The following is a 24,764-nucleotide window of genomic DNA, read 5'->3' as shown; positions in this document are numbered from 1 at the left end:
GATTTCACAGTGAAATAATCATACACTATATACTAGGTCTCAAGAAGGCATGTTCTCATTAGAGGCAGAAAAATGATTAAGAAACTTGTCACAGAGGGTTTTTGAGAATCCTATTAACTAATAAACCACTTTATATCTTCTGGAGGGGAGAAGTAAAGAGTAAAATCAAACAAGCAGCGTTCTCCTGTCTGGAAGGCTGCTGCTTGATCTCTCACCCTCAGAAGGGTACAGGTCCTGTTTATAAGCGCTAGTTCTTCATTGGGGGTGGCTGGTGAACTCTGCCTATAGGGTCCCACCCCCTCCTCACTGGGGGCCTTGCAGTCTGGGAGAAGGACCTTCCCTTGTACTTCTCAGGGAGGGAGTTTGGCTGGTTTGGCTAGGTGGGTTCCTGGGGGCAGGGAGAAACACATCAATCACCTAGGGACCAGAAGAGCTGTTAACGAGCATTACTCATGTTTCTACAAGTCAATAAACATGTTTGGTGGGAAACTCTCCCAGTATTTTGTAGATTAACAGTCAAAAAGGCAATTCAGCCTAATTTAATGAAAACTTGTTGACCATCCACTAAGGACTGACTTACCTTTTAGGGCTGTGCACATAAGATGAATGGAGTAGAATCTTAACCCTCAGACAGCTTACTCCCTAGTGAAAAATGTGAAAGTTTGTAAGCAAATAACTGTAAGATAAATAAGTAGGAAATGTCAGAAGGACCAGGGAGGTAGCAGACCTGAACAAAGTAAGCAGAACGTAAGAATAACAGGGTTCCAGAAATGGCACCATTCTTTATTTTTGCTAAGCTATAGCATGGGCATGTAACTTAATGTAAATGTATATATGATACCCATATTCTTTTTATATTAAAGGTTTTTTAACTAGCTGAAAAAGATTAACAATGATTTCTGTTTTTTTTTTTTTTCCACAAATTCATTACTGCTTTGATGTGAAATCAGAAGCCTGACATTGATTTCTTCTGAACCAAAATATCAGTCAGGCTCCAAGTATTTTCACTGTGGTATACGGAATATAGCATTAAATACTTCAACGGGGGTGGTAGGTAGGGGGTTTTCTTTATTCATTTTGGGATAAAGCTTCTCCTAAACGTAGGCTCTCCCAACATGGATCACATCTCTGTAAATGGTTCTTGCCAATAAGGTGATTCCTCCAAGATGTGTGTATAATTCCAGCTTTCAACATTATCATATTCAGTGTTTGGTACCATTTGGTACTACTGTGCAATAACTTTAAATCATAGTCCTTCATTTGTTCTATCAAAAATTAGCTGGGGCAGCTGGGTGGCTCGGTTGGTTAAGCATCTCTCTATCTCAGCTCAGGTCTTGATCTCTAGATTGTGAGTTCAAGCCCCACACTGGGCTCCATGTTGGGCGTGGACCCTACTTAAAAAAATAAGAAGATAAAAATTAAGAAAGGTAAGCTAAATAATGGCAGTTTCTTTTCATAAAGTTTGAAATCCAGTATTCAATGGTCCTGTTTGGGAGAATGAATTTCAAACTATTATTTTCATTTCCGGAAACTGATTTCAACCTAAGAAAGTAGATGATGTTATTCCTAACCAAATGAATTTCCCAAAGACTCCAATTTTGCCAGGACTGAGAGAAGCAAATGAGACATTTGCACAAACAACTTGCAAATGCCCCATAGAAAAATATTCAAAAGGTGTAAGTGAACTGTAGTATCAGTAAGCAGCTTGCAACTTTGAGCCAATCTTTGTGGTTAAGTGGAGATAAGAGTATTTCCTCTCATGACATGAACAGTTAAAAGAAATCTCTGCAGTATCACAGCACAAGGAAGCCAGGAAATTTATCAACCAACACTGACCTGATTTTGCTCCAAGATACAGAAGAATAGCTAATTCGTGGTACTAATTACTTGTCCCATTTCAGCTTTTTAGCCCAAAGCAATTCCTAATGAGTGATGAAACTAATGGCCTTGGGTATAATGCCCCTACCAAATACCGCTACCTCGGATTTGTGGCTTGACAAATCCAACATCGACCCTATCCTCTGTTGAGAGCCTGGTGTGCAGTAACACTTGGAACTTGCAACAGTGCGTTCTACATCCCATGGTTTGAAAACGTGCTCATTGCAAAGTAAGCCATTTCCTGATGTTTTGCCTTTCAGGGACTCCTTGTCTAAAAGCTCTCTGACCCCACCAAAATTCTGCCCCCATCACAAATAAATAGAGCTAATGGTCTGCAATTATTCACAGCCGTGTTCTCATTTGCTGCAACAGAAAGTGCCACCAATAATTTAACTTATCTTGAAAGTTCTCAACCGTATTTGTAACATGCTGAGCTACGATGTTTCTGGTTATGTTTCCGGTTACGCTAACGTTTGCAAATGCTTGTTTATGCTCTGGACACATAATTTCTGCTGCATTCAAAAGAGACTCTTATAAAAAGCATTGTCTGTAAAAAGGTTTTGATGCCCGGGCAATTTTTTCTTTAATAGAGAACTACATTTCACAGGAGATCGTTTATTTTATTCTCATTCAAAAACAAACGCTACCATTTTTTCAATCCATTAAGTTCTTCAACGCCCATCTTTCCGGTACACTGGTCATGGCTGGTTTTTTATGGTGCCTTAAGTTGTTATTTTTCTGTGCATGTTCTTTGTTTGAATAGCCTTCCCATCCAACTCCCCAAGCTCCCCAAAAAAGCACACTCCTATCTTTTTTTTGGGGGGGGTGATACTCATCTCTTTCTTAGGAGATACACAAACTCACCTTTTTCTTAACTTTATGGTAAAAAAAAAAAAAAAAGAAAAGAAAAAATCCAGCAGTAATTAACAACTGCTATTTGATTCCAGTGTGGGATGCAAAGGAAGGTATGTGGGCTTTCATGAACTAGGGAGCATGAAACCCTTCCCCAGGGAGCACTGCCCCTCTGATTCAGGGCATGTCTGCCTTGGGGGGGACACCAGCCTTCTGTTGCAAGAGAAGCTGGGAATCAGATACTTTAAAGAAAAATTTCCTAATTATTTAAATTATGTACCTTAGTCAAAATTTATTAAAATACCAAGAGGGTCAACATTGCTCTAGCCAGGCAACACAAATCTGCAAGTGTGGGCTGCCCATCAGTAACTTCTGGAGATGTCAGTGGAACAGTAAAACAATTTGTATCCTACTTTTGTTATAGTTCCGGAGAACTAAGAAGAGAAAAGGTACAATTACATCAGCGTGTTTCTATGGAGTATGGAATCCAAATGCCGTAATTAATTTGGAAATATCCTAACGAGGCAGTGAGATGTAGTGAAAAGGATCGCCTTCTTGAAGCCAGGCCTGTTTGGGGAATCCTGGGTATTTCACTTACTAGTCTGGTTGACAGATTCTTCACCTGGAAGTGGGGATAACACAACTACCTTATAAGTTTGCTAAGTTGATTAGAGATGACTGCATAGACATTTCTTAGTGTACTGTCAGCATTTGTAAGGTGTTTATAAATGCTGACTATGACTGTTGCAAAACGTGAAACATATGACTCCAAACACACTCCTCTGTATGTGCCACGAGCACCTGTTGTGCCCCGGCTCTCGCTCCTGTCCACTCCCCCCCCCCACCTCTGCATCATGTTGTCTTACTCTGCTTAGTGGCCCACCACAGCTTGTCAGCACATGCTGACGTCTGTCACCCCACACTGACCCCTATCACCCTCTTACCTTGCTTGGGCTCCTATCCAGACCTGGAATGCCTGTTCTTTCCTTCATCATTCAGTTACCTCCTTTGCAACTCAACCCAAGTGTCACCTCTCCCAAGAAGTCTTTCTAGAGTACCATCACCCTCCAGTCTAGATAGAGCACTCTCTCCCTTACTGCCTTGTGTTTGCCTCAGTCTAGCTTTGTAGTATTGTAAACTGAGCTCCTGGAAAAGAACTAGGTCGATTACCTCACTGTCCCAAGCACCCGGGAGTAATGCCTTTGCCCAGCATATAATCAGGGCTAAAAACAAAAAAATGGATCAACTTGGGAATGAATGATGGTGGTGACCGTAGAATGGCATGGCAAGTACCAGTGTCTGCTTCCCTGCTGCTTCACAAATGCAAATATTTGGCTGTTGTTTATGCCTCTCTCCCCATCTTCCCAATCCTCATTCCAGCTCTTGCATCCACTCCCAAACCAACAGAGATTTCCATTCCAGAGGAGTGGGTTATAACAGAGAAGGTGCTTCATTGTCACTTACAGGGGGTGAAAGTGGGGACTGGATGGACATCTGAGAGGATTCCTTGTGAAAGGTCATAGGGAATACAAAACAGAGTCCCTCGTTGGAGATGAAGAACGGAAGAGCCCTTCTTTAACACAAGGTCTTACCTTCGTTTTCAGAAATGGTGGCTTCATGTACCTTTTCCCTTGTACCTTCAGAATGAGTGGCTTCAGGAAAATTGCCTGTGCAGCCAAAACGGGCTTGGTAGTGCTGTACTCTTGCACTATCATTCATGGTCCTCTATCAGAAGGAAAAGCATTTTGTAGGCCAAGGCTGCCATTAGCATATAAGAGGTCTTGGAGTACAAACAGGCATCCCTTCCTGCAGAGGGATGCAGACTCCTACTGGAGTATTTCCTGAGGGGAGGCGAAAGGCTGAAATTCATCTAGACACTCCCCTTATCTGGATACCTTTGGGAACAGCCTACTGAAGTAGCCCTGTAAGAAAAAGTGCTTCCTCTCGTTGTGCATAATGTTAGAAAAATGATTATAAATAATGTGCAAATATTTATTCTTTTCTAGGAACATGGGTGACATTTGGAGGTCAAATTTCAGATGAGGTAAGTTTCCTTGGCTTCCATTTTGGTGATTGAAGAAAATGTAAAGCTGTGTAGTGGAAGTATTCTTGGGGTCCTGGCATTTTATAAGGATAATGTTTTAATCACAGGAAATGGTTAAGATTGAATCAAAGATTATTTTCAGTTCGATCCTGCTTCTTGAATTTTTCACATTCAGACTATTAATAGCCCTTGAGGCTGTCAATCTATTATATGTGCAGACCCAATTGTTAGAGAACAAACCAATCTGGCACTAATATTTAGTCGCTTTATGAGAAGATTTCATTGCGGGTGTGTGTGTGTGTGTGTGTGTGTGTTTTAGCTCCACCTAGGGTGACCAACTGATCAGTTGGATCCTAGGTTGCAGGGACTTTTCCTTTTTAGAATGGGATTTCACCTCGGCTTGAGCAAGCAGATCCAACCTCTCTGAACCTCAGTTCCTCTGATGTGAAATGGGATGATAAACTTTAACTTTGGAGATCTGTTGAAAGGATGAACCATGCTATACATGTGAAATATTTATATAACCCTTGACTGGTAGGAAGCAGACACCCAATAACGGCAGCTGTAAGAATTTATTTACCATAAAAGTTCTCTAAGTCTCTGTTTATACATTCAAAACAGCGCTTACCAAAGTGATATTCTTATCATTGACTTTAAGGAATATCGTCATGGCATAAGTGAGTCATGCAGGCATTGAGCATCAATAACTCCCCAGTGACAATGTCCTCAAGTCCCTCTGATCCTTCTCCATCTTCCTGCAACACCACTGAGGAATCTGTGATATAATGTCTGAGCAGAGACACTCAGTGGGATCCAGTCCATTCTGCCACTGGATTTACTAACATTTACTAACAGTTGCCACATCAGTGAAACGCAGGTGATAGCCCCTACTCAGCAGGATCACAAGTCAGATTAATGAGATGATGCCTACGAAGTGCTCAGCCTGGTGCCTGGCCCAGAACAAGCCCTTTATAAAGGTAGTTCTTACTACCATTCCTAGGGAGAAGCTTGCGGGAACAGAGAGTCTTTTTTCTTTTTTTTTTTTTTTTTTCAGAGGGTCTTTTCCACAGCTCCCAAGGTAACCAGTGTTATTTACTAGATCCTGGGGGTAGGCGTCTTATCCACACATTCTCCTCCGTCTGAATGCCTGTTCCCCATAGTGGGCATAGGTCACCATAGAGTTTGTCACATGGGGGATCCCTTGGAAAGTAGATCACACTGGAAGTTAGCACACAGAACAGTTATTAGAAAGTCAGGCCATGGTGCAGTCTTGGCCATGACCACAGCTGACCCCATGGAGAGGTCCAAAGCTGAGCTGGCCATGTAGAGTGTTCCAGATTGGGGCAAGAGGACTGGGTATTTATATCCTCTGTGTGACCAGTCATTGGAGAGAGTCTGCCCTGGGAAGCAGGTCTCGCCTTGGCCTAGGCGACTGCCTTTAGCCAACAGCAATTTCCAGCAGGAACTGACAGCTGCAGGCCATCTGATGGCAGCCTTCCTAGCAGTCTGGAGAGTAAGTCCTCCAGTTCTGCAGGAACATCTGGGCTGGTCATCACAGGGCCCTCAGACTGGCATCAGGTAGTGTGTATGGAGGAGGCACAGAGGCAAGTCCACAAACAGCAAAACCGTGGCCACAGACATAGGTCAGATACAAAGTAGGTGACAGGGAGCGGGATCTAAAACCAAGAATCCACTGTGTCCAGCAAGCGCACAACCTTCTACTACCTGTTTCGCTCGCTGCAGGAGAAAAAGACAAAAATACCTTTGCTTTAGGAGCAGAGGGGCCAGCTGTTAAGGGCACCACCTCCCCTTGCATGTCTGCTCTCTTCTTCACCGTCTCCACTCTCCACTGCAATGAGCCCAGCTTGCCCGGGGCCGAGTGTGCAAGGCTGGCCTTTGAAACCCCTCATTTGAAAATTACAATTCCAAAAGCCGCACGGTAAGGCTGTCACCAGACAAATAGCTTCTGTCCTTCTAAAGAACAGCTGTGATCTGCCCCCCTCCTGCCCCGGGAACGGAGGGGGGGTCCTGCAGAGAGAAGCACAGCGATGAGAAGGCCGGGGAGGCCGCAGCTCAATCACCGGAGCGCAAGCATTTCCACGAGGGAAAAACGCAGGCCAATCGCGACGAAATCACCTTCCCAGGTCTTCGGCCTTCCCTCTGCTTCCGACGGGCTCGGCACACAGCGAGTGCAAACTGTGAATCCCGGCATGACCGGGCTGTGACTGCCTCGGGGGCTGGCGATGTCCCCATTACGGGGCGAAGTCGGCCACGCATCCAACAGCGAAGGGCGCAAATACCACCCTAGGCCCAGCCGTGAGGTGCCTCCCGTGGGATGATCCGGCCTCGTCACCAGACCAAGAAGAGAGCTGTCACTCGTGTCCTATTTCTTAACTGTGGTCAAGTGTAGAAAGGTCGCTCTCTTCCAGCACTTGGTCTTCAGAGTTTTACTTCCGTTTTCTTACCTAGTAGGATAGTCACGGCGCTCTGGACCGCACGCAACAATACACGCGGGCCAAGCCGGCCTGACCCGCACCGGGAAAGTCACCTTGGTCTTCCCGCGCGAAGTGGAGCCGGAGAGCCGGCCCCAGGGTGGACTCCGTCCGCGGCCCACTGCGCTCCCAGGGCTCCCGCGGCCCCGTGCTCCTTCCACAGCGACCTTATCCCGGGGGGGGGCGCGGGGAGCCACACGGAGGCGCCAGCCTTGCTCAGGGCACCAACCCCGGGGACGCCTGCCACGTCTCGAGAAGCTCTGCGAGAAGAACGAGGACACGTGCTCCCAGAAGCCTCAGCGAGTCCGTCCTCGCATCTCATTGGCCCAGAGGTGTCACCTGACCTCCCGTCAACCCCCGCTACTTCCGCCTGCCCTGCCCGGATGTCAGCGGGAACTTCCGCTTCCGCCGAGGCCTGTCGCGGGGGCGTGAGCCGCGCCGTCTTCATTTTTGAGGATGAAAAAGCGAAAATAGCGGGGCGGCCGGGGAACCTCGCCCGAGTTGCGTTGTCCTGAAAGTCGTGCGGTACGCCCAAGGCCCGAAAACAGGCCTCCTGGGTCAGCGGCCGCTCTTCCGCATTGGGGCCTTGACATCTCACGGTTGCGGCACGTGTCAGCCGTCGCGTAGGCCAACTCCACCCAGGCTTCTCCGGCCTACCCTTCGATTCCTCTGCGGGTAACCGGACGCACGTTCCCCGGTAACGATCCCCTCGTATGCGATTCGACCAAGCGCACGGAGAACACGCGGTGTGAACCCGGCAATTTCTGAAACGTGGAGCTGTCGTGATGGGAAAGACACTACGCCTGTCTTAACTTCTAATTTCTGCTTGGGGTGAACGTCATCATGGTAGCCAGTAATTGCATAAAATTATGCATAAAAGCAGCAATTGCATTCTGAGGGCCAGTATTCTGCAGGATGAGTGTGGACTCCCCTCTTGCTAGCCTAGTAGTTTTCTCGATACGCCGATTTTGAAAACAACAGGGGAAGAGTTTGTCTTGGAAATGCTGCTGATGAAGCGACGGTAGCGCACACTCAGAAACGTAATGGAAAAATCAATTTTAATTATTCCTGAGCTGTATTAATTTTCAGTTAGCCAAGAAGTCCATCAGCCAAATGAGAAAATGTCGTCTCCCCCGCTGTTGATCGCCGTCCCTCTCTGGCTGGCCCTCGGGCTGCTGCTTCTGGCCGTGGTGGTGTTCCTGGCACCCTTGCATCCGGCAGCACAAAGGAAGTTAAGGGGGAGCATGGGGATGTATTTGCAGGCGGAGCAGTGGGGAGCCGGATGCCCCTAAGCCAGCTCACTGCCGCCTCTCTACCATCCAGCTGGCAGGTGGCCCTGTGATGGTGGCTAGGGGTTTGTGGGCCCACGGGAGGCATGAATTTTACAGCAGTTATGGCTCCATCTCATCTCTGGCTCATCAGCACAGCCCACTAAGCCTGGAGGAAAAGAGGCACAGACTTTTAGGTCAGGAGTCACCCAGCTGCCAGAACCTATTGGCTTAGAGACAGGAGAAAAAGAGAAAGGGAGTCGCCAGTGGTACAACTGATCCCCCTCGTCAGAGAGATTAGGATGCTGTGGAGAAGGTCATCAAACCAGATCTTCCAAGCAGCGTGAGAAGTGAGGCTCTATCCACCTCACCTCGCCATGCTCCCGAGGGCTGACCTAGCCCAGCGTTGAAGGAAATCCCTCAGTGCCTAGTTGACGTCGGAGAGAAAGGAAACAGTGCTCCCACATATGTCCGGTTGAATCTTCTTTTGTTTCATTCTGTGATACAGCTGAGAACAACAAGGAGTGGTTATAGCGAGTCTCCAGTGTTCTTAGAGATTACCAGAGACTGGGATCCCTGGGTGGCGCAGCGGTTTGGCGCCTGCCTTTGGCCCAGGGCGCAATCCTGGAGACCCGGGATCGAATCCCACGTCAGGCTCCCAGTGCATGGAGCCTGCTTCTCCCTCTGCCTGTGTCTCTGCCTCTCTCTCTCTCTCTCTGTGACTATCATAAATAAATAAAATTTAAAAAAATAAAATCTTTAAAAAAAAAAAAAAAGATTACCGGAGACAAAGTTGCTTTCTCGGGGGGGAAAACATTGGGCTTTTCTGCTCACCTCCACGTCCTCTTGCAGGTTGCTGAACGGCTGATGACAATTGCCTACGAAAGTGGAGTGAATCTCTTTGACACTGCTGAAGTCTATGCTGCTGGAAAGTAAGTCGGTGCCTGTTTGCGTCCCCTCGAGTGGCATTTTTGGTACCAACAGTCTGCCCGGACGTTTGCTGAGAAGGTGGTGAGAAGGGTGTGCCCTTCCCACATGCTTTGAGGGCGCTGGTTTTCTGCTGTTCTCTATCCCCATCTTCAGAGCTGGGGCTATTGACCGCCTCTGGCCCTCTCTGTCCACCCAGACCTTCTTGCCCCTGGCCCCTGTGTGAAGAATGGCCGAGAACAGTGGCCATGGGTTGGGATACCCGAGGGGCAGAGGTGGCTGGGACCAGCGTAGTGGCAGTGGAGGTCAAGAAATGTGAGTTGGCTATAGGAGTGAGGAAGTAAACGAGCAGATTCCAGCGTGGTCGTTCACAAGCTCATCCTGTTATTTCATAATCACATCTCATAGCTCCTTATCCCCTGAGGGAACCTGGAGGGTCCTCTCTACAGGGAACCAGGGGCTGCTTTTCCTATTGGCAGGCTCATCCCTCCACCTAGCAGAACAAGTAGGCCAGAGATTAAAACAGGGGGTCCTCAAAGATGCCAAGAAATTCAGTCTGTTTCATAGGAGGGCATTTCAGACCCCCTTCAGAGGACAGGGAGGGCTGAGAGAGGGCTGTAAGAGGACCTTCTGCTAGAGAAGTCACACCAGCTTCAACCTTCCTGTGCTCTTCTGAGAGCAGGTTTGGAGCCCTAAGACAGGAGGACTCCCTGCTCGGTCAGACCATGTGGGCAGTGTGCCCTTGGGGAGGCCTCAAGGTCCATGCCCTCCGTGCCCTGGCATGACAAACACATCTCAGAAGAGAACTGGAGCACCTAGGCCACCTGTCGTCCACACGGACAGACTGCCTGACAGGCCCGTCTCTAGGACTCTGGTGAACAATGTGCTAAGTCCGTGGATCTCCACATTCCCAAAGCCTCGGAGGGCCCAGCTGCTTTTCACAACATTGGTCTGACTGGGAGGGATCTACAAGAAAGTTTTAGTCTCCTTGACTTTAGGTCCAGGTAGGAAGAGGGGAGAAGAGAGTGTACAGTACATGTCTCCACCACCAACCCCTGGCAGCAGGGGAGGGGGGGAAGAATGCTTGTCTACATCTCCCTCCAGCTTGCATCTGGGGCCGCCCTTGTCCTAGAACACAGGACGTTCTCTACGTGGGCCGCTGCATCCGCACCCTAGCCTTTGGGACATCTAAACCCCCACATGGTTTGTTTTGTTTGAGGTTTTTTTCATACTGCAAGATCACCCAGGAGTCAGTATCTTCGTCTAAATGGTGCAAAGTCCCATCGTCTTCCCTGGTCGAAATGGAAGACCACAGTAATCGGAAGGGAAACCTTGACTCCCATTGGACTCCACCAGGCAGGATATTTATATATGGGATCAGTGGTTCAAAAACATCAAGTTGCCAAATGACTCTGTTGTTTCTTAGTATCAGGACCACAGGCGGTCTCCTGCCAGCATGTCAGGGTTTGGCAGGTGCTTCTGGAATGCTCCAGGAGCAGGATTCTGCAGGCACAAGCAGAAACAGCGGAAACTGTGCTACTAGCCGAGAGCAGCTTCTATTTTCGGGACATGTAGGCACTGAGAGTTCAAACAAGGAATGGCTCTTGTGGTTTTGGATTGACTCTTGCGTTTCCAGGACACCATATCCTAAGCCATTATCTGTTTCCCTTCCAGGGCTGAAGTGATTCTGGGGAGCATCATCAAGAAGAAAGGCTGGAGGTAATGCATTTATTCACCCTAATCATGTACTTGCCTTTAAAAGCCTGTTATTATTTTGTACCAGAGAAGGGAAAATAAAATTGCATGACAGCTGAACAAAAGGCTGTCAAAAAAAAAAAAAAAGTCGATTCTTGGTAAAGAGATGATTTATAGTTGTTTGAAAATAAATACTAACAAGTTCATTACTTGTGCTTCAAAAAGTATCGACTAGTCATTGATCGCAGTGAATTACCGTGGGGTTGAGAGGGAAGGAGGAGATGTTCATGAGCTAGTCGTGCGTAAAAGAAAGTGGCATTTTCAGGGTTTCTTGGTGCCGTTTGTGGCGCTTTGGTGAAAGGCCGCTGATAGGAAGCTGTCTATACACGTGTGTGTACGTGCACTGTTCATTTCACTGACAACGCCAGGTGCAAAGAAATGATGAAGAAAGAAGTCCTTGTGACAGGTGCCCCAAAGCTCTCCTATGTGAACACGATTAGCAGCACCTCTGCCATGTGCCAGGAGCCCTATTTTCTGGGCATTCCAGAAAGTGCTTCATCTGCTGTCCTTGAGGGGCTCACATCCCATTCCTTCAGGGGCTGGAGCCAAAGCCAGTGGCAACCTCCATTTCACTATGCGTATCAAGCACCACAGTCGCTTCCTCCCCAACATGAGTACAGAAGCAAACAAAGCTCGCGGGGCAGGTGTGGGGCCCTCTAGCCCTCCGGTGGAAGATCTGCTGTTGGCCAAATAAACAACTCTGTGGTATTGGTGGAAACGGAAACCCAGAAACTTGTGGAGATATGACCAAATAAGGATTGGTGACCCACTTTCTCCCTCTCCCTGCTCCTCCACCTCCACTCCAGGGATTGCAAGGATATAAGGAGAAAAGTATATTCAACCTTAAATATGGAAAAATATTCACATCCCCGCCCCGTCCTCCACCTTGCCGGAGCTCTGTTCCCACTCAGAAGGCTGGCCCATCCATCACCGCCCCAGTAGGGATGGCGCCACTTTCTTAGGGCTCCTGGAACCAAGTGCTGCAAGCTACTTGGCTTGAGACCATAGAAATGTGTTCCCTCCCAGCTCTGGAGGCCACAAGTACAAAACCAAGGTTTGGGCAGAGCCATGCTGCCTCAGAAACTCTGAGTAGAATCCTCCCTTGCCTCTTCCTGGCCTTTGGTTCTTGCTGGCCATCCTGGGCATTTCTCAGCATGCAGCTACACTCAACCTCTGCCTCTGCCATCAGATGGCATTCTCCCGTCATGTGTCTGTGTCTTCTTAAAAGGACGCTGGTCATGTTGGATTAAGGACTCACCCCACTCCAGTATGACCCCATCTTAATTAATTGCATCTCTAATGAGCTTATTTCCAAATAAACTCACATTCTGAGGCACTGGAGGTTAGGTCTTTAACATGTCTTTGTAGGGGACACAATTCAGCCCATTAACAGAGACCCTGGAGATGAATCCCCCAGCAGTCCAGTGAACTGTGCAGCAAGGTGTAGGCTGACAGGACACCTGAGGAAGGAGAGGAGCGTCACTGCGGGAGCCATTTCCCCCTGACACCCAGAGAACATCTAACCATCTCCATGGTTTGCAGAGCATACGCCTACCAGAAAACAGATTTACATACATCTTTTACAAACTGCCTTTCAGTCCTACGAATGAAAATCCAAGCTGTCCCCATGCTACAGAATATTGATATCAGTGCACAGCTGCCCCTACAAGACTGCTAAACAGATACACCACAGCATGGAGTCAAGTCTCTACAAGTAATTGCCACTAGCATACCTGGCTTCTGGTCCCAGGACTGCCATTTGCCTGCTGTGCTTTCCAGGCCAAGTTATCTAACTTCTCTGAATCTCCATTTCCCCACCTGTAAAATGGATGGCATAACTGCTCACCAAGTGTCATGCTGATAAAGTGAGATAAGGTGTGCAGAAGTGTTTTGAAAGCTGTGCTGTATCCCTGTAAGATACTCATATTTTCATTCTCCACCCACTCACAAGAGTTGCTGAAAATGTCTCCATCACAGTCCTTGATAATTGGCCAGGTTGCTGGCTACTCCGGCTATTTGAACATACACGTTAGTGTACACATGCATGTAGCCCACACATCTCACAAAAAGCCCAACTTTGCAAATACAAGTCTATATGGATAGGATCTGCAGCATTGGAAGGCCCAGCTGCTCTGAATCATCCAGAGGACTGCATTCATTTTTTATGATATTCCATCCAGCCTTTTGTGGAAGCTGTGAAAATGTTTGCTAAAGGAGACCTGGCTCCCCTGTGGCAGATTGCTGTTACACAGGGTATCGTGAGGTTGATGGATTAACCTGGAAAGTGCATCAGCCCTTCCTCAGTGTGTAATCTCCAGATGCACATATCGGTAGAGCTTCCATTACAGTGATTCAAATTACTTTTCGGGGAATTAACTTCAGCGGGTTGGGATTGCTGACATTTTCTACAAATTTTTCTTGTTGCAGCTAAGCTGTCAGAATTGTCACCCTTGTTCCCCATTGGTTATCATTAATCTTGTGAGGCTCTTATACCTGCATGCCCCGAGGCTTCAGCTCTACAGCTGATGGAATTAGAAATGCCTTATTTCAAATACTCCCAAAGTTTGGTCTTCACCTTTGAATTCCAAATGATTTTTTTTCCCCCAGACTAGTTCAATTGAATTACATACCTGGAGAAACCAAATTATACTGATATCTGCCTCTTGATCATAAATTCTGTGACTGTAGCTCTCAAGACATGTTTCCTCTTCCATCATGATGATACGATTGCCATTTCCTGCCCTTCCTTGGGTGTGGTTTGGAGAAGACAATAAATTTGCTGACAAGATTTCCATATTTCTTTCCCTTAGGAGTTAAGTGGTTAAAACCATGACTTAAAAATTTTAGGCCTGTTTTCCTACAATAACATTTCCATTTAATAAAACACTCAAAGAAATTTTGCTTCTGTTCACTGACTACTGTGCTTTATCATCCCTATTTCCCTGCAGTCAGTTACTGCCTGTGAAAGTCACACGGTTGGAAAGCCACTCGGGCCCATGGTCCTTGGCAGAAAGCTCACACTCAATGAACGTTATGTCAGATGCTAAATAAGTGTTAGTGGCTGCTTTAAATCCACTCACTGACCCTCTCATTTACCATTCCTGCCTCCCCTGCCTACCACTCACTCCCTTCGCCACACCCCCCAATCAGCCCTCCACCGCCCCTTCCAGGGAAAGGTCACTCCCCTTCAGCCTCTTCATCTAGGATCAGATTTCCTGTCCCCCCTCACCAGCTTCCCTTTGCCCCAATATTTCAGTGACACGAATTAACAAATGTATCTTTTTACCAGTTTTTTTTTTAAATAGGAGGCACGATAAATTCTTTCTGATGCTATACCAATATGACTCACTATAATAACTAACAATTTATTTAATATTTCTCTATGTTTGTCTAACATACAGGAGGTCCAGCCTGGTCATAACAACCAAACTCTACTGGGGTGGAAAGTAAGTTAAATACCTTTTCTTTTCCTTACTTGACAGGAAGCAACTACTAGTTCCTGCTTTTATCCTTTTGGGCAACCATTTTATGTCTAGTGTACTAAAATTAATTGGTTTGAGGAGAAAGATTATTTTTTTCAGCTTTGAAGGAAATAGCAGTTAGCCTAGGATTCAATTTTAGCAAGATGCCCCAAAGAAATTAGTGTAAAGCATGTGGTCACTTGTCACTAAGCAATTCGTGGAGATTTTCAAAGGCCAACCTCATACTTAGAACCATTTCCAAAATAGAGTTCAAATTTGGGGAAAAGAAAATAAGCATATAGCATCACGGAAGAAAGGCTGTCCGAATCTGCCAAAACTCAGAGACTTCTATGGAATGCAAAGATAAAAATATCTTGTCTGGCCCCACATGTGAGTATCCGATGGTTTCTGCAGAAGGTGTTAAAATGTTGGTCAAAAGGACCGCCTTTTGAAGAATAACAGGAAGCTACCATAGCACTCACTGGCAGGCAAATGAAAGAGGCCCTTTGTCTGTTGTGGGATGCAAACAAATTTCACAGGACAAATTGGCCTCTTTTGAGCCTACTGGTGTTTGAATTCAGTACAACTTGGAACTCCGGCTAGCTATTCCACATACCTTTTCACGGAAATCATAAATATTTCCATGGAGTCTTAACCAAAACAAATAACAAAAATACAAAAAGAACCCACAAACAAAACCTTATTTATCTCCCTGTAATTGAGAGGGCATAGTTATAAACAAAATTGGAGACAGAGGACATTGCCTTGGGAATCTTCTAATCAAAATGTATCCACACACGCACACTCATGTTTTATTGCTATTTTGAACCTATTTATGGTGAGTATGAAGACAGAAAGAATCTAGATTTTTATTCTTACCAACAGCTATATAAAAATCAAGCAACATGGTGCCTGTGAGAAATGTAGATTTACGTCATCTGTGCTCTGATTCATGGTGCTTCTGCAATGGTACTTAAAGCTTTGCCTATACATTTGAAATAAACAGGGAAAAAGACACTCTGCAAGAAGCGCTATGTTGCTGAGTACTGCCTACAGTACTATCTTTTTTTTTTTTTTTTTTTTTTTTTTTTTTTTTTTTTTATTCATGAGAGACAGAGAGGCAGAGACACAGGCAGAGGGAGAAGCAGGCTCCCTGCAGGGAGCCCAATGTGGGATTCGGTCCCTGGACTCCAGGATCACGCCCTGGGCCGCAGGCAGGCGCTCAACCACTGAGCCACCCAAGCGTTCCTACATACCGTACTATCTAATGTTTTTATAAAAGATTCAAAATCCCCAAAGGCAAATGGTAAACAACTGTGTTTTAAAAAGAGGTTGCCACAGGTAGTGATGTTGAAGAAACACTTCATGAATACTTTAAAACTCAAGGACCATGTTTACTTCTAACTGCAGAGCTTGAGGATGGTCAGTGAACACAAAAGTCCTAGTTAGGTGTTTGTCTTCTTAGGATACTGATGTAAGAAAGACTCCTATCACATTTTAACAGAAAGTAATTGTGAAATTTCTTTTGCAAGTCAAAAGGCACTTCCAAATGTGCTTCCTTTCTCAGAAAAGCCAGTGTTCTCAGCAGCTCACAAACTTATGTCAAGGCTTTTTTGGGGGTGGCGGGGGTAGCGGTGCTTGGGATTAGTTAAGAGCAAGGTGGAAATGTTGAGCCATGTGTCACAGTTTGTACGGACAGGGTGTGTATGGCTGAGTTATTATTGATATTGTGTGATGAGAATCATGGTTAATTCATCACCTGGGGTCTCCAAAGACAAGGGGCTCAGTGCATTGTTCACCAGCCTTCTCTCCTCAACCTGTGATATAGAATTTGCCAAGAACGGGGTATAAAATTAGCAATTTGATCTAAAATGATTATTCCTCTGTACTTTTGAAACAGCAATTAAAAAAAAAAAAGCACATCCCCACTCAAAGTCATTTGCTTCTTTTTCTTGTTAGAGCTGAAACGGAAAGAGGGTTGTCAAGAAAACATATTATTGAAGGTAGGTACAGTGCTTCCATTTTATCTTCATCTGTGGGCTGCTGATACAAGAAAGATATCAACCAAATAGGTTCAAAACCCATTGGAAGGGGGAAAATTCTCTATAAAAAGAATCACAATCAACCACAATCTTTGAGTTTTAGTGTAGGCATGTGGTGATATAGAGAAGACAATTGGAAACACAAAAGAAAAAGGACAAATTTTCTAAAACTCTTCTCACAGCTATGCTAATATTAATAAAACACTCCCATAAGACATTTTAAAAAGAGCTTTATTGAGATATAATTTGTATACCATAAGTTTACCAACTTAAAGTGCACAGTTCATTGGTTCTGCAGAGTTGTGCAGTCATCATCATAAATTCAATTTTAAAACACTTCCATCCATTCAAAAAGAAACCTATTACCCACTAGCGGTCACTTCCCACCTTCTCCCTAGCCCAGGTAACCACTAATCTACGTTTGTCTCTATAAATTGGCTAATTCTGGAATTTTATGTGAATGAGATCGTACAATATGTAATACTTTATGACTGGCTTTTGTCACTTAGCATGATGTTCATCCATGTTGTGATACGTATCAATACTTCATTCCTTTTACGGCCAAATACAGTTCCATTGTATGAATAGACCACATCTTGTTTGTTCATTCATCAGGTAATGTACACTTGGGTTGCTTTCATTTTTTGACTTATGAATAATACTGCTGTGAATATCTGTGTACAAGTTTTTGTGTGGACATATGCTAAAACTTAAGTTTTATTTTAAATTTGTATTTTTAAAATTCCAATACAATTAATATACAGCATCATATTAGTTTCAGATGTACAGTATAGCGATTCAGCAATTCCATGCATTACTCAGAACTTGTCACAATAAGTGTGCTCTTAATCCCCTTCACCTGTTTCATCTACACCCCCCCCCCACCTACCTCTCATTTGGTAACCACCAGTTTGTTCTCTATATTTAAGAGTCTGTTTTTTGATTTGTCTCTTTTTTTCTTTGTTCATTTTATTCCTTAAGTTCCACATATAAGTGAAATCATGTCTTTCTCTGACTGACCTTATTTCATGTAGTGTTATACCCTCCAGATCCATCTATGTTGTTGCAAAGGGTGAGACTGATTTTTTTATAGCTGAGTCATATTCCATTATATATGTATGTATCACCTCTTTGTAATCCATTCATCTGTGGAGAAACACTGCCTTGCTTCCATATGCTGGCTATTGTAAATAATGCTGCAATAAACATAGGGGTGCGTATTATCTTTTTGAATTAGTGTTTCTGTGTTTCTTGGGTAAATACCGAGGAGTAGAATTACGAGATCACATGGTAATTCTATTTTTAATTTTTCAAGGAACCCCCATATGTTTTTTCTTCCACAGTAGCTCCACAAGTTTATATTCCCACCAACAGTGCAAAAGGGTTCCTTTCGCTCCACATCCACACAAACACTTGATTTTCCTTGCATTTTTTATTTTAGCCATTCTGATGGGTGTGAGGTGACATCTTATTGTGGCTTTGATTTGCATTTCCTTGATGATCAATGATGTTAAACATCTTTTCATGTATCTGTTGGCCATCTGCATATATTCTTTGGAAAAATATTTTTTCCAAAATAACTAAAAAATTTTGAGTTTATTTTTTTGTATGGTGTAATAAATACAATTTTATTCCTTCACATGTAGCTGTCCAATTTCCCCAAAACCATTTTTTTTTTTACCCAAAACCATTTTTTGAAGAGACTGCCTTTTCCTCATGGTATATTCTTGCTTCCTTTGTTATAGATTAATTGACCATATAATCTTGGGTTTCTTTTTGGGCCATTTTGTTCCATTGATCTGTGTGTTTGTTTCTGTGCCAGTACCATACTGTTTTGAATTACTACAGCTTTGTAGTATATTTTGAAATCTGGGATTGTGATAATTCCAGCTTTGTCCTTTTTCAAGATTGCTTTGGTATTAAGGATCTTTTGTGGGTCCATACAAGTTTTAGGATTATTCTAGTTCTGTGAAAAATGCTGTTGATATTTTGATAGGAATTGCATTAAATCTATAGATTGCTTTGGGTAGTATGGATGTTTTGACAAAATTTTTCCTGGTCAGTGAGCATGGAATATCTTTACATTGTGTCGCCTTCAATTTTTTTCATCAGTGTTTTAAGGTTTTCAGAGTACAGGTCTTTCACCTCAGTTAAATTGATTCCTAGGTACTTTATTATTTTCAGTGCATTTGTAAATGGGATAGTTTTCTTAATTTCTCTTTTTGCTACTTTATCATTGTATAAAAATGCAACTGATTTCTGTATATTAATTTTTTATCCTATAACTTTATTGAATTCATTTTTCAATTCTAGTAGTTTTTGGTGGAGTCTTTAGGATTTTCTACATATAGTATTGTGTCGTCTGCAAATTTTACTTCTTCCTTACCAATTCAGATGCCTTTTATTCCTTTTTTTTATCTGAGTGTCATAGCTGGGATTTCCAGTACTGTGTTGAATAAAAGTGCTAAGAATGAACATCCTTGTCTTGTCTCTGAGCTTAGGAGAAAAACTCTCAGTTTTTCACCACTGGGTAGAATATTAGTTGCTGGTTTTTCCTATATGGCCTTTATTATGTTGAGATATGTTCCCTCTAAACGTACTTTGTTGAGAGTTTTTATCATGAGTGGATGTTGTACTTGTCAAATGCTTTTCCTTCATCTGTTGACACGATCATACAGTTTTTATCCTTTCTCTTGTTGATATGGTATATCATGTTAATTGATTTGCAAACATGGAACTACTCTTACATCCCAGGAATAAATTTTGCTTGATTGTTGTAAATGATTTTTTTTAATGTATTGTTGGATTGAGTTTGCTGATATTTTCTGGAGGATTTTTGAGTCTGTGTTCACCAGAGATATTGACCTGTATTTCTCTTTTTCAGTGGTGTCTTTATCTGGTTTTGGTATCAGGGTAATGTTGGTCTCATTGAATGAATTTGAAAGTTTTCCTTCCTCTTTTGCATTTTGGAAGAGTTTGAGAAGAATAGGTAGTAACTCTTCTTTAAATGTTTAGTAGAATTCACCTATAAAACCATCTGGTCCTGGACTTTTGTGTGTTGATTACTGATGTAATTTCATTGTTAGTAATTGGTGTGTTCAAACTGTCTATTTCTTCCTGATTCAGTTTTGGGAGGCTATATGTTTCTAGGAATTTATCCATTTCATCTAGGTTGTCCCTTTTGTTGGCATATAATTTTTCAAGACTATGATAGTTTTTAAAGGGTGTTATATGCATTTTAAAAATTATAAAAAATTACTACTCAGAAACTGACTCATGGAGCCATTACTTTTGTGATGTTACTCAAAACTTTGTAGAGCCTAGAAATAAACATAGTATGGTCTTCTAGAACAATTATGTAGTAGAGTACTACTCTACTTCCTTGGGAGGATTATAAGAACTGTGAGGAATACACAAAATACATAGAATACATAGATTATAAGAACTGTGAGGAATACATAAAAATGTATTTCTCATTTGTGTATATATAACAAAAATTTTATACTTGCACTAGTTGTAATAAAGGAAAAATGTTAAATGGGGCTATACAAATCTAAGATTTTTATAATTCTAGATCATAATTAACTATTAAGACAGATGATTTTTCTTCTTTTTAAAATTAGTTTCATTTATGAAATACCAAAGTCAATAAAAACATGAGATGTACTCTAACCTCACCACTTTAAACATAAAAAAATGAAATCCTCCCATTTGATTACCTCATATCAATCTACAATGTGAAAATCTGGTACATGTCCTTCCCAACTTGTCCCCACAGTTAAATTGATGTATCTATCCATACTTACATATAAATACAAGAACATAAGTATGAAACCAATGGAATCAAGCTATAGATATTAACCTAAAGTTTACTTTTTCACAATTAAATAATTTTAGACATATATGCATCCACATACACATGATTTGTAGGTTATGTTTTGTTTTTATTATTATAAAGAATTATACAAATGGCTATCCTTATGTACTGGAAGCAGCATTGTTAGGTCAAAGAATAATGCATATTTTAAATTATTTTCTTAAAAGAAATATACCAATCTGATGGATGATCTGGTTTTATTTGTTTAGTTATACATTCATTTATCTAGGAGTATGAACTCCTTTTCATAATTTTGTGCTTCTTTTTCTGGAAACCAACTTTTCATGTTCTTAAGCTATTTTTCTTTTGAGTTGTTATTAGCTTTTCTTGATCTTATTAATTTTCAGTAGTTCTTTGTATATTAATAATGTTTACTCTTGTGAACATGACTGACTGAACATGTCAGTGACATGTGTTACAAATAATTTCTTCCAGGCTGTCATTTCACTGTGAAGTTTTCTTCCTCCCCATAAACCTAATCTGAAAGATAATGTTAAGGGGCGCCTGGGTGGCTCAATTGGTTAAGCGTCTGATTTCAACTCAGGTCATGATCTCAGGGTCCTGGACCAAGCCTTACATCATCAGGCTCCCCACTCAGCAGGAGTGGGAAAGGAGTCTGCTTGTCCCTCTCACTCTGCACCTCTCTCCACTTGTGTGCTTGCTCATTCTCTCTCTCTCTCTCTCTTTCTCTTTCTCTCTCAAATAAATGAATAAAAATCTTTTTTCAAAAAAGAAAGATAATGTTGAATTTGAAGACAATCATTGCAGTTTAGAAGTTAAAAATCTTTATTAACCTATAGAGAGAACTTGGAAGTATCTTAGACTTCCACTGGAAAAAAAATAATTTTGGCATTCAGTCATGTAACATAGAGCACCTGGCTGGCTCACTCACTTGGCATGTGACTCTTGATCTTTGAGCCCCACATTGGACATAGAGATTACTTAAAAAACTTTTTTTTAAATTAAAAATGGAGATTTTTGAAGCCAGATCTTGGAGAATATGTTTATATTTATGTTTCATATCTATAAATAATTTTTAACAGTAATAATTATATCAGTTTCCAAAGTTTTTGTATGAGTTTGGTATTTTTCACTAACTTTTAATATATTTGTAAGCACTAGGCTTTGAAACCAAACAAACAGTGGCTCAAGTTTCAAATGTGTCATTTATGAGGTAGGGGACTTTGTGCAAGTTACTTAACCTCACTAAGCCTCCATCTCCTTGGTTATACTATGGGCTATAAATATTCCACCTCACAATGTTACTATACAGAGACTAAAATTAGATAATTCACATTGAGCACTGTATCTGTCACATAATAAGCACTTAATAAATGTTATTTTTATCATTATCATCATCATTCTTAATAGTGCAACTGTTAGTTTTCATACCACGAATAAGGGCACCCTTTACTAAGTAACATTCTAAGACCACCACAGTGAATAAGCTCATTCTAGCATGAGAAAAAAATGTCAAATTCCCAACCCAAACAAAATCCCTTCTCAAGCCATAGTGTCCAATTTGACATTGCAAAGTAAAACCTCTTAAAACTGTTACCTACTCTAGTACTTGCCTGCGTGACTTGAGTCATCTACCATGAAGTCTGTCCATAAGAAATAGCCATCCCCCACCAAAAAAGAAATAATCCGTATTAGCTTGTTGTACCAAGCTGAAAAACAAGGCAGCAGTGTGCTACCTAAAAAGTTCTTGTCCCTCTTTTCTTTTTAATCTAACTGATTCAAAAAGAGATTTAGGAAATGGTTCAGGATGTCAGTCAACAGAGAACATAAAATCGAGGAGAGAAAGAATGGAGAAAAGGTTGCTGTGCTTTTATTAAATCTCCATTGCTTTAATATTTACCAGTGTGTCCATAATTTCAAAATTCTCTCTTTTCAATCAGTTTTTTCCTAGCCTCAAAGAACTTAACAGAAATACCTTAAATTCTCTGTCCCTTTAAATAAGTCAGGAAATCTCTTAAAAACTAATCTCTTGGGATGGATAAACCAGTTCAGCTGAAATTCTGACTGACCCAGATTCAAACTTTAACACAAAACTTCAGGCTTTCGAGACCAAAGAATTGGAATGATTTATTAGTATGTTTATTTAGTAGTTCATAGTTTCAGCTAAAGACAAAGATGTTAATGAGTCCAAGAGCATCAGCTGAAAGGATATTTCTAGGCAGGCTGAAATTAGAGAATTGAATGAATTTTGTAGAGAAAAGAAAAGGGAGGACATGAGATTTCTAGACCCAAAGTTTGAAGAGGTTCACAAATCATTATCCTTGGGTTTCACTGATAGTTGTTTTGTGATGGAGGTGACCTTACTGAATACCAGAGATTCTTATGCACAATAAATTTAGAAAGTGTTCTTAGAGGCCAAGACAGAAGTCCAATTCATGTAGGGTTCAGGCCACTTGAGTGCTGATGACCTTGGCCACCTGAGCTGGTTTACAGAGTGTAAAATGAGCTTGACTTGCACATAATGCAGTTTTGAAAAAAATCATATGAAAGACTTTTTCAGTAAGCCCAAGGTCCTTTACTTGGATCCTGTTAGGAACAGCATGCTCCTTAGATTCACAAGGCGGAGGTAGAAATTTCACAGCGGGAGGTTTACTATATCCATTTAGAATCCCAAGGTCCTGTCAAGCTCTGAAAGTCTATTCATTCAGCCATTCTACAAACATTCGTTAAGCCCCAGTTTTTTGCCGGTGTTAAAATATAGCAGATCAAGTTTCCTTAGTATCTTATATGAAAGAATAGAATTAGGTTGGTAAGTCAAATTAGAAGACTAAGTAAACTGCTTTTATTGGCAGAGGCTGTGTCTGAGTGTACATTTGTCCTTCAGGTGAATGACCGTTTTGTTATGTGATTGAAAACATAAACTCACTATCATTTTAGGAGTAGGAGAGGAAAATGATCTGAGGAACTACTTAGACCTTTTCAGTGAATGGCAAATGCCAATCCCAACTTATCTGGATGTTTATTTTTAAAATATAATTTATGATTTTTTTCAATGAAAGATTAAATTTCTTAACAGATGGCTTCACCACAAATTCCTTCCCAACGTTCCATGTTCATACTAAACTGAAATCGCCCACTGAGAATAACCGTGTTTCACAATGGGAGGGGTAGCACATACGTTATTCTAATACAGCCAGTTTTTATAAAAAAAAAATAAGCAGATATATCTTGAGTCATAACTGAGAGGTCTGCCGAGAAGAAGGTGGGAAGTTATATACAGAAAGAGTGTTCTTCGTTTAAGGCAACATTTTTTTCAAGCTAGAAAGGAAAGCAAATGTGTGGATACAGTATGTTTGAATAGAACCCTTGCAGAATCTCCAGGCTACCAATTTCCTTGTTTCTACTCGTTCAACAGGCAACACTGAACACCTGGTCCATTTCTGACCATGCCAATCTGCTTAACTTCTGGAATGAGCATATTTCTTTAGATATCTATGAAACAGGCTTACATTGAACTAAAGTTTACCTTATGAACAATACAGTTCCTATTAATCTTCGGAACCTAAAAGAAAAATGAACTTAGACTTCTTTTTACTATAGTTACTTGAAAGCTATTTTCTTTACATAACATAATTTATTAGCCCATGGACTTTTGAGGAATTGCCAGTTAACTTGCAGACATCTTCTCAAGGACAGGGAGCCTTTTCTCCTGCTTCTGCTATATTCACTCCTACAGACACAGGGTTAGTGCCGAGGAAAAGGCTCATGTCAACAGTGCCTTCAGTAAGTGCATTCACTGCACTGGCACACTTATCTGCCTTATGTTCTGATTAGCTGCCCAGATGCCCCTCTGCAGCCAGGGTCACTGCATTTTTGCATGTGTAACTTAAAACTATACCTGGCCCCAAGCCAGTGTTCAAAAACATTTGCTAAGTGGAGCCGGAATGTGACTATTTGCTTATTGGAGATGAACCCTAAATGGCTTTCAAGGAGACATTTATTGAGTTTGTCTTGATGTTGCTACAATTTAGCTATTTTTACAAGATTAAGGCATTCCAATGGGAAAGGACAGGAGTGCCTGATTTGGTTTGTAGTCACATGAAAGATTAAAGCCAAAAGATCATTTCACTCTATTTTGTCTTTGGATAGATGAGGAAACCAAGACCCAAAGAGGCTAAAACACATCAGCAAAGTCATTCAGCCAGCC

At 42.2% G+C, this 24,764-nt stretch overlaps 1 protein-coding gene across 3 annotated transcripts in view; it reads left to right on the top strand.

Moving 5' to 3' along the window:
• The window catches only part of KCNAB1 (potassium voltage-gated channel subfamily A regulatory beta subunit 1), a 359,776-nt gene that overhangs the window by 277,865 nt on the left and 57,147 nt on the right, over positions 1–24,764 (top strand). For all 3 annotated transcript variants that reach the window (XM_077864604.1, XM_077864605.1, XM_077864606.1), the window contains 5 exons: positions 4,737–4,774; positions 9,387–9,466; positions 11,136–11,180; positions 14,618–14,662; positions 16,637–16,680. In XM_077864604.1, coding sequence (XP_077720730.1) covers positions 4,737–4,774; positions 9,387–9,466; positions 11,136–11,180; positions 14,618–14,662; positions 16,637–16,680 — 252 coding nt within the window. The remainder of the gene's footprint in view (positions 1–4,736; positions 4,775–9,386; positions 9,467–11,135; positions 11,181–14,617; positions 14,663–16,636; positions 16,681–24,764) is intronic.

This window comes from Canis aureus, chromosome 22 (assembly GCF_053574225.1).
Source record: "Canis aureus isolate CA01 chromosome 22, VMU_Caureus_v.1.0, whole genome shotgun sequence".
NCBI classification, from domain to species: domain Eukaryota; kingdom Metazoa; phylum Chordata; class Mammalia; order Carnivora; family Canidae; genus Canis; species Canis aureus.
Note: the sequence above shows the minus strand (reverse complement) of the source record. Positions and strands in the feature narration are given on the sequence as shown.